The sequence below is a fragment of the Euprymna scolopes genome, chromosome 17 (assembly GCF_053919585.1).
Source record: "Euprymna scolopes isolate OS-2025 chromosome 17, ASM5391958v1, whole genome shotgun sequence".
Taxonomy (NCBI): domain Eukaryota; kingdom Metazoa; phylum Mollusca; class Cephalopoda; order Sepiida; family Sepiolidae; genus Euprymna; species Euprymna scolopes.
This window is the reverse complement of record NC_136498.1, coordinates 76,743,072-76,760,610: the sequence shown is the minus strand read 5'-3', so window position 1 is coordinate 76,760,610 and position 17,539 is coordinate 76,743,072. Positions and strand designations below refer to the sequence as shown.

At 31.8% G+C, this 17,539-nt stretch overlaps 1 protein-coding gene across 2 annotated transcripts in view; it reads right to left on the bottom strand.

Moving 5' to 3' along the window:
* Window positions 1-17,332, bottom strand: part of LOC145296808 (nuclear inhibitor of protein phosphatase 1-like) — a 103,167-nt gene extending 85,835 nt beyond the window's left edge. The window contains exons 1-2 of one of the 2 annotated variants that reach the window (XM_080142892.1): window positions 17,161-17,332; window positions 2,004-2,064 (exon numbers count right to left, since the gene is read on the bottom strand). In XM_080142892.1, coding sequence (XP_079999018.1) covers window positions 2,004-2,064; window positions 17,161-17,204 — 105 coding nt within the window. In that variant the 5' untranslated portion in view covers window positions 17,205-17,332. The remainder of the gene's footprint in view (window positions 1-2,003; window positions 2,065-17,160) is intronic. The other variant, XM_080142893.1, reaches the window with a different exon arrangement.
* Between the last annotated feature and the right edge of the window lie 207 nt (window positions 17,333-17,539).

Below are 17,539 nucleotides of genomic sequence, written 5' to 3'. Positions count from 1 at the left end.
ATAATATGACATTTTTTACATATTTTTCATTACTATAATATGACATTTTTTACATATTTTTCATTACTATAATATGACATTTTTTACATATTTTTCATTACTATAATATGACATTTTTTACATATTTTTCATTACTATAATATGACATTTTTTGGATATTTTTCATTACTATAATATGACATTTTTTACATATTTTTCATTACTATAATATGACATTTTTTACATATTTTTCATTACTATAATATGACATTTTTTTAGATATTTTTCATTACTATAATATGACATTTTTACATATTTTTCATTACTATAATATGACATTTTTTAGATATTTTTCATTACTATAATATGACATTTTTTACATATTTTTCATTACTATAATATGACATTTTTTACATATTTTTCATTACTATAATATGACATTTTTTACATATTTTTCATTACTATAATATGACATTTTTTGGATATTTTTCATTACTATAATATGACATTTTTTGGATATTTTTCATTACTATAATATGACATTTTTTACATATTTTTCATTACTATAATATGACATTTTTTGGATATTTTTCATTACTATAATATGACATTTTTTAGATATTTTTCATTACTATAATATGACATTTTTTACATATTTTTCATTACTATAATATGACATTTTTTACATATTTTTCATTACTATAATATGACATTTTTTACATATTTTTCATTACTATAATATGACATTTTTTGGATATTTTTCATTACTATAATATGACATTTTTTACATATTTTTCATTACTATAACATGACATTTTTTACATATTTTTCATTACTATAACATGACATTTTTTAGATATTTTTCATTACTATAATATGACATTTTTACATATTTTTCATTACTATAATATGACATTTTTTAGATATTTTTCATTACTATAATATGACATTTTTACATATTTTTCATTACTATAATATGACATTTTTTAGATATTTTTCATTACTATAATATGACATTTTTTACATATTTTTCATTACTATAATATGACATTTTTTACATATTTTTCATTACTATAATATGAAATTTTTTGGATATTTTTCATTACTATAATATGACATTTTTTACATATTTTTCATTACTATAATATGACATTTTTTGGATATTTTTCATTACTATAATATGACATTTTTTAGATATTTTTCATTACTATAATATGACATTTTTTACATATTTTTCATTACTATAATATGACATTTTTTACATATTTTTCATTACTATAATATGACATTTTTTGGATATTTTTCATTACTATAATATGACATTTTTTACATATTTTTCATTACTATAATATGACATTTTTTACATATTTTTCATTACTATAATATGACATTTTTTAGATATTTTTCATTACTATAATATGACATTTTTTGGATATTTTTCATTACTATAATATGACATTTTTTGGATATTTTTCATTACTATAATATGACATTTTTTACATATTTTTCATTACTATAATATGACATTTTTTACATATTTTTCATTACTATAATATGACATTTTTTACATATTTTTCATTACTATAATATGACATTTTTTACATATTTTTCATTACTATATGACATTTTTTAGATATTTTTCATTACTATATGACATTTTTTACATATTTTTCATTACTATAACATGACATTTTTTACATATTTTTCATTACTATAATATGACATTTTTTACATATTTTTCATTACTATAACATGACATTTTTTAGATATTTTTCATTACTATAATATGACATTTTTACATATTTTTCATTACTATAATATGACATTTTTACATATTTTTCATTACTATAATATGACATTTTTTACATATTTTTCATTACTATAATATGACAATTATGTAAATATCATTGATTTTACTTTCAATTCAATATTTTGATCTTCAAACTTCACTATTACAACAAAAGAAGAATGTCGTGAGAAAATGAATACATACAACAAATTATCATGTTCAAAATAAGAAATACCTGAATCATTTTTCCATCTTTGAGTACATCCAAATGTAACCCTGATGGAGGTTTACCTCCCCTGGTTAACGAAAAAAAAAGGAAAGATGTTTAAATGATGTTTTCAGACAAACATCAGTTCTCAATCGAAGAAAAAAGGTTTAAAACAAAAGATCAAGCATGAAAAACACAAGCACACATTTGCCCAAACGACTTCCTGCTTTAAAAGTGGCCCAGACTAAATGATCTAGCCAATACTGAAGAACAAAAAAGAATTACTGGATCCATGTTCATCATGAAGTTAATTATTTTTTAACAAATGCACATTTTCTTTTCCAGTATGTTTATTTTATTTAATTTATTATAATTGGGAAAAAGTCATATTTTTGGACAATGCTAAGATTCATTCATTTCCTTTTCTATTTATTTTATGTTAATCATATTTATAAAGAAAAATTTACTTTCAGTATTAATTATTTCTGTAAATAAACATATTTTATTTTATCAAAAAAGTGTCTGTAGATGGTCATATTTCAAGAGCAAAACAGTTCAGCTTCTTGAGTCAGCTTTCATAGGGCAGCTCCTGTAGACCTTGCACCATTTGAATAACTAGTCTTTGAATTCTCTCCAAATGCTGAATCTCACGTATTATATATGAAGCAGATGCTTGGACCTCATATTCTAACAGTAGTCTGATAAGGAAGAGATAAAGTGGGAGAAATATTTCAGGAGTTAATTTGCAGAAAGAATATCAAATTAAAAATAGAATGCTTCTTGCATTTGTTTGCAGCCTGAATGCAATGTTTGTGCAGCTTGAAGGACAAGTCAACTAGTAAAAGGTTACTGCACATGTAGGGCCAATTAAAAAAAGGCATTTTAAGTGGGCAATTGTGTACAGATATGATTATTCATATTACATTTAAATTTTTGCATTTTGACACAATCAAGGGAAGGAATTCAAAATGCAAGCAGTTCAAGAAAATAAGCTATTAGAATGGAAAGCCTTCCAGCATATGGGATTTGAATAGTGAAGAAGGATTGCATCATTGTTGAATTGGTCAGGAGTATTCACATTGGGGAGGGAGGGTTACAAATTCTGCAAGTTCGTCAGAGCATAGTCCATTGAAATACTTGTAAAACAAGCACACAAGAACGCAAGGGAACAACAATCAACCAATCAATAATGCATATCAAACCATGAGCATCAACAACTAAATGAATAATACAGCTTATCAAAGAAAAATGATAATCCAACATACGGTGAGCAACACAACTAATGGCTCTTACTCATAAAACAGAGACTCTAACTGTCGGTTGATACTGACAGAGTATTGATGCAACGATGGTTGTCAAATAGAAAACTAATGAGGACCGATGTTCATTAGAGCCAGATAATGTAGCTGCAAAATATGAGAAAAGATTTCTCCGACTGTGCTTTATCAGAAACATCGTATTAGTGGAATTATGGCTGCCTTACACGTTTGCTGTCTCAGGTAGTTCGCTCTCGTACAGAGTGCCACCTCTGCACCAACTCCTTAACATGCCTAGATGTCCTAGGCTCTAGTGTGGTTGATGAAGGTGGTAGACCCAACTTAAATGCATAAGAAGCGATTTGAATGCATGCAACATGATTGATATCAACCCTTTTTATTTAGATCACACGAAGACCAGGTGTGAGACATTGCCTGCTGTTGACCACTGTAAAGTGCAAGACATTCACAGCATCTTAAATACTAAAATCTGATGGTAGTGTTGATGAGAAGGAGTGCTGCATCATATCCATCCATGCCATGACACGGATTTTGGATCTATGGACTGTCGTGCCTCAATTTTTGACGATTGCATCCACAACTGCTTTTGGCACAACAGGTTTGACCCACTTCATAAATTTCATTGTGCTATTATGGACTGCCACACCTTACAACCAAGATCCCAGAGAATCTGAGGGAAATAATTCACAAAGACGAAAAATGTGATTTAAGTCAGATCTTAGCTGATATACTGAAATTTAATTCAAAGGTCCTCACTGTGTGTGATGTTGGGTCCTCACTGGTTTTTAAAATGTGACAATTTTAGCAGAACCCCCTTGAAATCTGTAATTATCCAAAGCGTTTTATCGTCCATGTGTATTGCTAGATATATATATATATATATATATATATACACACACATTATTGCTAGATATATATATATATATATATATATATATATATATATATATATATATATACACACACATTATTGCTAGATATATATATATATATATATATATACACACACACACACATTACGGACAAATACAAAATATATATATATATATATATATATATATATATATATATATATGACTTGTTCGTAATGTGTGTGTGTGTGTGTGTGTATATATATATATATATCTAGCAATAATGTGTGTGTGTATATATATATATATATATAGCAATAATGTGTGTATATATATATATATATATATATATATATCTAGCAATGTGTGTGTATATATATATATATATAGCAATAATGTGTGTATATATATATATATATATATATATATATATCTAGCAATAATGTGTGTGTGTGTGTGTGTGTGTGTATATATATATATATATATCTAGCAATAATGTGTGTGTGTATATATATATATCTAGCAATAATGTGTGCGTGTATATATATATATATCTAGCAATAATGTGTGTGTGTATATATATATATATATATATATATATATATATATATATATCTAGCAATACACATGGACGATAAAAAGCTTTGGATAATTACAGATTTCAAGGGGGTTCTGCTAAAATCGTCACATTTAAAAATCACAGCACCTTAAGTCATCAAAATACCGCCGTTTTGTTCTGAAATGAATATACTTTCAAATGAATTAATAAATAATAATGTACATTACATATTTTAAGAGTTTTAAGCAAATAAAGTGATAAAAATGTTATCATAAAACAGCGTTTTTGTAAATTAACTAGAAGAGGTATCACTTTTAATAGATTCAGCACACGTTAACAAGGATTATGACAGACAAAAATAAATTTTATATTTAAAAGTAATTTGATGTCCAAAATCTAAGGCATAACATTTTCAAAAGCCAATAATTATGACCCACTAACCATAAATATGGGTGTCAAACACCCTCTTAAAATAAAAAAAAAAATAAAAAAACTCCCTTAATCCTACCTCTAACCCTAGGCACGAAAGGCAAGCCTCCTCTTCTTAAAAACTTCTTTAGCCCTAAAAATAATGCTGTCCAAGTGGCCAGCTCATCACCAAACAAAGTTCCTTGGTAAGCTATATGTAAGTGTCTAAAAAAAAAAAAAAAATAAAAAAAATCCTTCCATAAAGAAAAGTGTACCATTTATCACCCATAAAATAAAATAAATTGGTCAACGCTAGAATGGTCTTGAAATGGTGAATTATTTTACATTAAATTTATGTGAAACTAACCCCCACTCTAAATTCTAAAATTGTTTTTGTTTTGTTTCTGTCAAGTCTTCAGGGTGTTCACATATAATTTTCCTTAGCTCTATCATTAACCTAAAGTCAGAGTGCCAACCTCCCCACCCTTTCATAATTGCATAAAGACCCTCTTAAAACCTACCATAATTGTCTTTAGAAAAAAAAAAAAAAAAAAAAGCGCACAAGATTTATCTCCTATAGAAAAGAAAAAAAAATGGTTAACTGCCCTAAAACGCTAGAATGGCTCAAAATGGGGAATCATTTTACATTAAATTCTAAAATAATACTTGTTTATCTTTCATTTAAGTTTTTCAACGTATTCACACATAATTGCCTACAAAGGTAAAATCGCATATTTTGGAGAGGTGATTAGATGGGAGGGGATGGAAGGTATTAATCTACAAGAATACCAAAGAAATATTGGAATATATTTATTTTTAAACAGTCTTAGATTTCAATTTCAGTTATTTGTACATATAATGCATTACAATTCAGCTTTGAGTTCTTTTCTTTTAATGGATACATGGCATTTTTAAAGAAGCAGCAGATTTATGAGCATTTACTGCAGATTATTTGGAAACCATTAATTTCTGCAGATTTTCAGTAGCACAATCTAATTCCTATCACAATATGGTAAATTTCATTGCTTAATCTTCTGTTTTAACAAAGATATAGCATTTTTACTGAAAAAGTAATGTAAAAATTGTGACAAAACACATATGGTTTTAAAGAGGGGAAAATATCCAAACATGTGAGGCACAAAAATAGTCATAATTTCCTTAATTTTAATTTTAAAAGATTCTTTCTTAGCTCATCAAGCTCTTTCTATAGATACCAATATTGAAATGTTTTAAGCCATTTCAGTTTTTTCATGTGTATTGCTAATATATCTATGTTTGTGATAGAAGTCTTTTTTTAATTGCTATGAATACAATTTGTAAATCAGTGCACACATTCTCGATGATTGTCAAAATGAAAGATGACATGACCACATAAAAAAAATGCAAAAGGAAAGAAAATCATGCCACAAAGGTTTGAAAGTGACGGTTGCCATGGACCAACATTGTCTTATATATACAGTCTGCCAACTTACTTGATGAACAGTTAAAGCGTTAAAAAACATGGTGGGATCCTTCTATCGATGCAATAGATATCTCACTGCTAATGCAATTCTCTACCTATATAAGAGCCAGGTATATCCAGGATGGAGTATTGTTGACACATCTGGGCAGAAGCTGCCAGTAGCAGCTTATCTTGCCTTGACAGAATTCAAAATAGACTTCATAGCCTAGTAGGGGATGCCCTTTTTTCTTCCCTGCAACCTCTTTCTCACAGAAGAGATGTTGCAAGCCTGCCTCTGCTTTATTGTTATTTTCATGGCAAGTGCTCGTCTGAGCTCCAATCTATGGTCCCCCTCTTGCTAAATTTTCACAAGAAACACTCATCTTTCTGAAAACACTATCAATAATTTTCCCCATTCTTTATCTTTGCCTAAACCTAGACGTAGATTTCATGAACAAAGCTTCTTTCTTAGAACTGCACACTTGTGGAACTGTCTTCTGTTTTCCTGCTTTCCAGCTAATTACAATGCGGTCGTTTTTAAGTCCAACATAAACAAGTTCTTGATGAGCCATTCCCCTTAAGTAATCCAATTTACCAAACTTACACTAACGATTTCTATGATATTGTCCCATTGACTACTGTACGCTCTTTAACCCTTATCCTCGAGTGGCCTCTGAGCCTTGATAAGTGGTGACTCCTATGTAGAAAAAAAAAAAGATTCTGGTTCTTCTTTCACAGAAGCAGTAGACATCAGCTTCATGGAGGTGATGGCGGCTCAATAGTTAACGACACAAACTGACAATCTGGCTGTGCCAAGTAAGAATTCAGGTCGTTCCACAAAAACGTTTTCACTTAGGGGCGTTTGGCAGCTGTCACATGGTCCCTCTTGTAAGTACCCGAAATCCTTCTAGAAAAAAAATTCTTAATAGAAAGATATCAGGGGAAACAAATGCCAACAAATAATCACTGAATTTGAAATCTTGTTTTCTCAGTTAAAACATCATGCTACCTTTTTCCTCCAAAACTTTTTCAGCTATGAACGCTAATGTATCTCATACTGCACACTCTTATAGCAACTCGTCGATTGACTCAAAGAATTTTGTCTGGGAAAAAATCCCATTTTTCTACAGTACATAATCTGTAGAAAAACAAAGATATTTATCTTTCCAGACTTGATAAAGGTGCCAGTGTAGCCATCTTTAACCGTGCTGACTATATCAATAAAATGTCAAATATTTTAGATGACACTACTAAATTTCTAAAACTCGGCTCGGTCGACTCCTGTGATAATACTCTGAATATTGAAATCAAATTACAAAAACGCTTGCACCTTTTATTTATTCTAAACTATCTCTCTAAAGAGATTTATAAGAAAATACAACCCACTTGATCCCTAAGACCTCGACTTTATGGTCTCCCTAAAAATCACAAAGATAACGTTCCCTGTAGACACATTTTATCCATGGTTGGTTCTGCTCAGCATGCGCTCGACCAATGGCTCACCGAGTTACTTTTACCTTACATTTTATTCCACTTGCTGTGTCTCTGATTCCTTAACTTTTTATAAGATTATTAGAGATACTTCTCTTAACCAAAATAATTATTTCTTATGCTCATTTGATATTTCCAGTCTGTTCACTAACGTGCCACTTGATGAGACCATTGCTATTTGTTGCAACACACTTTACTGTAGTGAACGCATTACCAGAAAAATATTTTATTAAACTCTTTTCTCTCTGTACAAAGTCCGTTAAATTCAGTTGTTTTGTTTTTTGGGTTTTATTTTACAAAGGAGTCACACCTTATCAAAGGGTTAATGAGTGTACAGTAATCAATGGGGAAATATTGTAGTAATCGTTAGTAGTGGAAGTTTGGTAAATTGGATTATTTAAGGGGATGGCTCATCAAGAACTTGTTCACGTTGGACTTGAAGACGACCATATTGTAGTCAGTTGGAAAGCAGGAAAATGGAACAGAGTTCTACAAGTGTGCAGTTCTTCTAAGAGAGAAGCTTTGTTCGTGGAATCTATGTTTAGGTACAGATAAAGAGTGTAGTTTGTAGTTTCAGCTAGACGAGTGTTTTTCATGAAAGTCAGGCCAGTGGGGACCATAGATTGGAACTCAGACGAGCACTTGCCATGAAAATAATGATAAAGCACAGGCAGGCTCGCAATATCTCTTCTGTGGGAAAGAGGTTGCAGGAAAGAGAAATGAGCATTCTCAGAGGAAAGTCTATTTTGAACTTTGTCAAGGTAGGACAAGCTGCTTCAAGCAGCTCCTGCCCAGATGTGGCAACAACACTCCATCCTTGGACATACTTGACTCTTATACAGGTAGAGAATTGCATCAGCAGTGAGATATCTACTGGAGCGGTAGAAGAATTCCAATATTTTTCCAGCAGCCTTGGCAATGGATTTGATTTATATGTTCCATCTCAGATCAGGAGTAAAGGTCAGACCTAGAAGCTCGTCAAAACATAGAGCCTCCCCAAGATGAGAGCCATTCATTTCAATTGATACCAGATGGGGATCAGAGTATTGATGATGTCAAGATTGGTTTTAGATGCATTAAAATTAACCAGCCACCTCTTTCACCATTGTACCACATGATCAAGATTAGAGGAGAGAGAATCAAAGAGAACTCGGTCCTTTATGGCCTTTGAAGTGTTGCCATAGATGGTAATGTCGTCAGCATAAATGTCTACGAATAGGATGTGATTTGGGAGATTATTGATGTAGAGAGTTGTGCCCAAGATGAACCCCTGAGGGACTCCAGCATTAATGCTGTGAGCTTCTGATATATAGAATTCCTTTTTTTCCCTTCCCTCTTGTACATATTTTATAATTTTATGGCAATTGTAAATATGTCCTATTCAGTTTCATCTTACTTTTAACTTCTCCCCTGTCTTTTTTGTTGTTTTTTTTAATCAAATGCCATTGCACTCTCCTGATGAGAATGGCAAAAGGCGTCTTGGGATACAAAGGAATTCTCTTCCTTGATACACATACAGGGTGACCCAAAAAAAACAAAAGTTAAATGGAGGCCATCTAGAACATCTGCTGTAGAACGGAGAAAAAAAAAGGCCCAAGACCCTAGTGTTTTGATGTGATGTTTTGAATATAATAAACTAGTTATGACCAAAGTTTCATTTTATTCGGACAAAACACTAAGAAACGGGGCCTAATTATAGTTGGAGCCCGTTTTTCGGGGGGTCACCCTGTATATTTATTTATATATATATATATATATATATGCTTAGCCACACTAATGAATCAGAAAATAATGAAACAGCTGTGAGTAAAGGAAGTGATTACTGAATTTATTATTATTTTTTGTTTAATTTTCTCTAATCACTAATCAGAACAAAAGTAAATGTGCTCCATCATTAGAAACATGTATGAATAACTCATTTCATTATAAAAACATTTATTTTGGTAACAGTTGGTTTAATAGAAACACAATCACACAACCGTGTTTCTGAACTTTTGAGATGAGGATTGATTATTTGAACTATTCAAACTACAGTTCTCATTTTGAATGTTATGAGGGGTGTGCAATAAGTAATGCCCCTGACCCACTTCCAGTTGTCTGATCTAGCTGAAATTTTGCATGTGCAATGATTTATATCTCTACGGGTTATGTGGCAAATTACAGCTCTGAACTAATTGTGGTTTCTGTTTTACAGGTGTTTGAACTGAGTCAGGTGTGAAATGGAGCCTGTTGAATGTCAAGCAGTGATCCGGTTTTTGTATTTGAAAGGACGCACACCACAGGAGACTTTTGATGAAATGAAAGAAACTTATGGTGATAATGCCCCATCATATGACCTTGTAAAACGCTGGCATCATGAATTCAAACATGGCCGGAAGTCTATAGAAACAGCTCCCAGACCTGGTCGCCCCCCCCTTCTGTCATTGATGAGGCATCTGTCCGTCAAGTTGAGGCTGCCATTTTGGAAGATCGGCGCATTACTATTCGCCAAATAGCCCAAAATTTCAAGATTAGTACAGGGTCTGTGGAAACTATCATTCATGACCATTTGCATATGTATAAGGTGTCTGCCAGATGGATTCCCAGGTTGCTCACACCATTCCAGAAGCGAGAACGCGTTGAGTGCTCGAGGATGAATTTAGAGACTGATTACACAGGATGAAACCTGGGTCCATCACTATGATCCAGAGACCAAAGCCCAGTCAATGCAGTGGAAGCACTTGGACTCACCACCTCCAAAGAAGGCAAGGGTACAGCCCTCCACTGGCAAGGTCATGCTCACAGTCTTTTGAGACCAGGACGGCGTAGTGATGACAGATTTCCTGGCAAAGAGTAACACAATTACAGGAGCCTATTATGCTTCACTTTTGAGGAAATTAAGGGAAGCTATCAAAATCAAGAGGCGGGGCAAGATCAGCAAAGGTACCCTTCTCCTGCAGGACAACGCTTCGGTCCATAACTCGCATGTCGCCAGATCAGATGCACGGGCGTGTGGTTATGAAATCCTCACCCATCCTCCCTACTTTCCTGACCTTGCACCTTCTGACTTTCACCATGAAGTTGTTTTTGAAAGGAAAGCGTTTCCCAGATGATGCAGCCTTGATTTCTGAAGTCACGTCGTGGTTGGAGGACCAACCTGGAGATTTCTACAAAAACAGTCTCCAGAGCTGCATCAAACGATGGGAGAAATGCATAACTCTGGGTGGTTCCTATGTAGAGAAAGACTAATAACTGTGCCAAGTTTCGTTAGTCTACTGCTATGGGAAGTGGGTCAGGGGCATTACTTATTGCACACCCCTCATACCATGTTTCAGCCAATGTAACCTCTGACTTTCTTCTGCATACAAGGACCCAAGGTGCAATGGATAAATGCGTTAGGTGATAATCAGTTGTAAGTAACAGTCTTTTAGAGGTTGAATGTTAAAAGCTCATCATGACCAATACGAAGAATACAATTAGGAATTACTTAAGATTTATGCTTAGTCATGGCTAACAGAATGAGAGTGAGCTACCTTCGTGGATTGAACAATGGGTTGCGTTCGAAATTCATCACAGATTTCCAAGTCTTACAAGATGCATCTGAAGAAGGTTAAAGGTTACATCAGCCGAAACATTGTAATTACATCCAAAATGAGAACAGTAAATCAAATGATACAAAATTGTGTTTTTTAGTAAAATAAAATTTTGTGTTTGTATTTAAAACTTAAAATGTAGCATTTTTTGGTTTTATTAAACTGGTTATCACTTATCTATCAAGGTCAGATGCCTCTCGAGGATAAGAGTAAATGAGATAGACTGATTGTCAGGACTAAGCTTGAATACTTGGGCTATTGTTCGTAACAGGAATCTATTGACATTGGATTTGAAGATGACAAAGTTTTTATCTGCAGGGAAGCAGTCCCATAGCAATGTGTTACTGATGGGAAGCTTTTGCAAAGAAGCTCTGTTTGTGGTCATACTCTCTGATATTAGAAACATAAAAAAAGAAAGAAAATGCTTTTCTTCATTGTGATAAAAAGACGAGTTCTTGCTGTGAATGTCTTACAAGAAGAAACAAAAGATTAGATCTCAGTCAAGCACCTTCCATGGAAATAATGATAAAGCAGAAAAAGACTAACAAAATCTTTTCTACGAGAAGGAATGGAAGAGATTGTAGAAGCAATGATCGCTACAAGAACAATCGGAAGAGCAGCAGCCACCAATGTTTAAAATATCAGCTGCTCCCTTAAGATTTAAATAACCTTCAAGAACCAGCAGATATTTTTAACATTGTTGTGCATCAATATGGTTTGCTTTCTTTAGCTGTGGGAAGATACAACTGTATAACTAATCCATATCCCCAATTTAGCCACCAAAATCCTCTCTTAGAGTGCAAACCAATGTGCTGTTACTGCTGTTATTGGCGTCAACAAGAAGGCTTCACTATCCAAGATCACAACCTGCCCCACATATAAACCTACTCCCAATATCATTCAGCACACAGACTTACTTTCAAACAAGAGCATTATAAACTCTGCCAGCATAACAAACTAACTCTCTATTAATACCTACAGATACACCTGAAGAAGATCAGCAGTTACATTGGCAAGAACATTGTGATAAAAGCATTCAAGAGAAGAAAATTAGTCCAAATAATACAAATTATCAATCTTCATCTCAAAATTTAAAAACGTAAATTTAAGGGGGGGGGGTTCAATTTTATTAAAGCTAAAATCAAATTTATATTAACTTTATTATTAAAGAAAATAGGATAAAATTTACTTTAGAAGTTTGACTATGAGAAGTCATTTTGCCAAATAGCCGTGCCTAATTTACATGGTTAGTGATATCTTAAACAAGACAAATTCCCTCCAAAAAAATGAAAGAAAAAATATTTTACTATAATGCATCAATAATCATGCAAACATAACACAGCCATCTTGAAAAATGTCCCCTCAGGATTAGTCGAAACAATATTAAATTGAATGATTTTAGGTTTTGTACAATTCACTCTCCAAAAACAATTTCACACTCTTCTTTTTTTTAATTTTTTTCATCAATTTGTTCAAGATGCAGATGGAGCGTCCTACTGGATGCCAAGCATTTACCCGCTAACTCAGATATTCCAACCGAGAGATCTTTTTAAGATTCTAACGGTCTCTTTAAGTGCAATTGTTTGAATCTCTCTTGCACTTGGTTCACCGAGTATATTTGCCAGGTAGTTTTTTGAAATTAATTTTCATGAGTCCACTTGCTTCTATAATAATTGGAATGATAGAGATTTTCTCAAGATTCCATTTCCTTTTCATGTCATATATGACACCTTAATAGTTCGTTATTTCAGCTGCGTTTATGCCATCTTATGAAGATTCAAATCAAGATATAATGTTACTAAATGTCTTGACTCCTTATTCTAATTCTGATCAAACCCCATCACATGATTTTGACTGTAGAAAATATCTAAAATTTAAGGCTTAAGCTTAAGGGGGTCTTAGGAAGAAATTGAAATTTAGAGAAACATACTTATTTGAGGGTCTCATGACTATAGATCAAATTTAATACAAATATCTGAATTTTTTGCACTTCTATATTATGCAAACAAACAAAAACTATTGAATTCCAAGTGAAACCAATCATACCTACATAATCATCAGGTTTCAAATAGTAACATATCCAAAAATTATGAAAAACGATGAGGTAGAAAAATAATTATTAATGAAAAACAAAAATTTGTGAAAGGAAGTGAAATCACTATATTACGCTTACTAAAAAGAGATAAGTTGATAGGGGAGATAATTAAGTTCTGTTGCTTACGTCACATGATGAACACAATTCAAAATGTCAGACAAAATTTATTCCTCATTTAATCTTTATCGAAAACAGTTTTTCATTAATAATCATTTTTCTACCAAATCATTTTTCGTAATTTTTGGATATGTTACTATTTGAGGCCTGACAATTACATATGTAACATTTATTTTACTTGAAATTCAATATTTTTCTTGTTAGTATAATATAGAAGTGCCAAATTTTTAAATAGGAGGTTGTGCATACTGAAAATTTGGAGAATATTCTTATTGATACATAATACCTATTGTAAAATTGCACAAAAATGTATCTGAATTTTCAGTAAAGTCTTCCAATACCCTATTTGCCCCTTTGAATAAACTAAATTAAACTTCATATAGCCCACTTGACACTTAGCAGTGTTATTCCAGAATTCATAACGATCAGTTAGTTTAGGGGTGAATCATATATCTATAATATAGATTTCACCTGTCTGTTTAAATGTATGTATGTATGTCTGCCTAAAACTTTTGACAGAGGCGACGAATCGAGATCTGTATCGTTTTGAAGCTCAACCCGTCAGACGACAAATATAAAAAAAATTGGCTAAAAACTTCACTCTCAACCGGTCACTTTTCTACAGGAAGGGGCCGAAAGTCATCCCCTCTTTTCGATTGACAAACCTGAATTTAAACCTTTGACACTTCCGGTTTGGCGATGGGCGCAACAGCAAAGAGGTCACTTTTTTTTTTTTCCACTTTCTTTTCCTCCTTTGCAGTACAGGTTCGAACCTGCCTGCCTACTACCACTTTTTTTTTTTCTCAAAACACACCTCCAAACACCCGGGAAACGCCGGACACCCAGACTAGTTTTATATAAATTTGAAATAAGATTTACAAAACAATTATCTTTTAAATTTTTTTTGGGGGGGAGGGGGGTAAAAAGAATTTTTTTTTTAAATTGCATAAAGATAACTGCCTAAAAGTTTTTTGCTAAGTTTTTTTTTTAATATGTGGTGTTAAGCAAAAACAATACTTATTGTCATGTCGAAAATAGTAATATATCCAAAAATTCAAAATCCATCACGTAGAACAACTGCTATTGGGCTTTTAGTTAAAAAAAAAAAAAAAAAATTATCGCTATGGTCTGAAACAAAATGTCAGCCATCAAAATGGGGAAAAAAAAAAAAGAAGATATGTCCCCTGTATTTGCAATCTTCAAGGTGTTTGCATCTGAAGAAATGCATTGCTTTAAACTAGGCACCGTCAAAAATGGCCGAAAAATCAAGTTGTTGTTTTTTAAAACGAAATTACATTTATTAAAATCCATTATTTCTGAGTAACTTTTTTTTTTCCAGAAAGATAAAACCCTGAATTTTATCATATAGAAAACAGAATAATGTAAAACTTTTTCTACTATTTTTAATTAAATTTTAAATGTTAAATTTTCCCAAAAAGTTAATAATTGAAAAATGGTCTTGCACCAAAAACGTACATAAATATTTAAAAAAAAAAAAAAGGTTTTTGAAATAATTAATTTATTTATTTGTTGTCTAAGATTTAGGATGATTTTCTATGAGAATATGCAAAAATATTATAATATAAGTACCTGGATTTCAAATAATTCCACTTATTCATATAGGCAACCAGTTACTTCGCGTCGATCTAGAGTCTAGATCGACAATGTTTACGTTTGTGTTTAATCAAAAGCAAACTATGGAAGACCAAACAGGCCAAAAAGAACTTATTTTTCAGTGACGAAAATTTCAATGTATTATTAACGCTGAGGCTGGCCAGTACCAGATGGGTGATCATTTGTTTGAGTTTGATTTTTAATGTGTATGTGTGTGGGGGCCAGGCTCCCCAAAATGAGGGGGGGGGGGTTTAAAGCAGAAGAAAAAAAAAAGAACAAAAAAACAAAGAATTCACACAAAACAATTAGAACGTGATTGTTGCGCTTATTTTGATCCAGGCTTTATATCAAATAGAAATAAACCCAGCTGGAGCAAATCGAATAACATTTCAACGTATTAAGAAAAGTTAATTCCACCATTTATTAAAAATCTAACAGGGTTACCAAGCGTTGGCCAGGATTCTGTTTATTTTCCTATCAATTTAATGTCATTTTTATTTTCTATGTGGTCTGCTGTTGTTTTGTTGGTGCTTCTACAAAATTTGAACAGAACCAAACTTTTGTCGAACCAAATCTAAAACTTGGTTTAGGTATGCTGGGATTAAAAGGATAAAAAAAATGTTTCGGGTTCAAATTTTGTAAAAGTGAAAGTGCCGTTTTGTTTTCTTACGACATTATTTTTAATAAGATTTTGAAAGTTGAATTCGAGTATTTTTCATTGTAGTTAACAGGATAAGGTACTTATGCAGAGAAGAAGGTACCGTGCTATTTTTTATAGTGTTTTAAGTTAACTTCAAGTTTACGGTACCTCTTGTTTATTACATTGTTGGGTGAAAGTACAGAACGTTTTAAAAACACCCTCTACTCCCCATATTAAGAATGGATTTCTAAATAACGTTATTACAGCACGATACCTTCTCTACCGAAGTACCCATAATAAAAAGGGAGTAAATAAAATTAAAAAACGAAAAATATGCAACAAACCATGTTGCCAAAGGCAGGAATCATTTTGTCATTAAATTTTTAATTGGACCATTTTATTATTATTATTATTATTATTATAAAACAACTGATGTCGTTAAGATGTTTAAACCTCTGTTTATAGTCGAATAAAAATCGTTACGGAAATTTTCGATCTTTTAACTGAATAAGGATTTTCCAAGTATTTAAATTGCCGAACAGAAAGTGATTCCTCGCTTTAAGGGTCTTTAATCACTTCATATTCGACAGTTTAAATGCTTTCAAATTCCTTTCCAATTTCAATGACTCAGGAACTAATTAATTTGTCTGTCACCTATGAACAAAAAATAAAATAGAAAACATTTTACGAAGAAACCAATGTGCATCACGGTGTATTCCATTTCGTAATTAAATTACTAATCATGTAAGTTTGTTTGTTTTCTAATTTCGTTTTATTTACGCTATTTTCGATTACAATAAATATTCGATTAATAGTAAATAAACATTTAATATTATGTAAGTCACGTAGAGACGAGAAGAATACACATACACGTAAAATTATAATCTTATTAATAGCTAGATATTACGATTTATAGGCGTTTATTTATTTTTATTTACACAAAGTAACCACTGAAATTTGTGAGCATGCACGCCGGCTTTAATGTTTTAACAACGGCGCGATCGCTTTAAAAGCTAATCTGTGCACAAAACAACATCTTTGGAAATTTCTTCGTACTCATATTATTCTGTGGATGGGTTATTTAACAGCGAAAAACAAGAAGAAAAAGTTATTACGAACCATGAGGGAACTTCAAAGTTATTTACGAGAGGTTCTTTCGCCATTTTGAAAACTAAGTAAGGATTGTGGGTAATTTCTGTTAAAGGAAGATAACTCTGGATGACATTTTTTTTTTTCTTAAATTTTAATAAGAGCCGCCAACATCATTCCTCATACAATGGCTTTATGACACAACAAACCAAAATGTTACCCCTCCCCTTCTAACCGGTCACTAGAAGACTAAAAATGAGATTTTTTATTTTTTCGTGCGAACTTGTCAGCACTCGGAGATTACATGTAAAATGTAAAAACAAAAAAAAACGCGAAAGAAAATATTTTCAAGTTTAGAGAGTTCACTGTACTATATAAATTTAACGTAAAATTAACCCTCACTTATTGT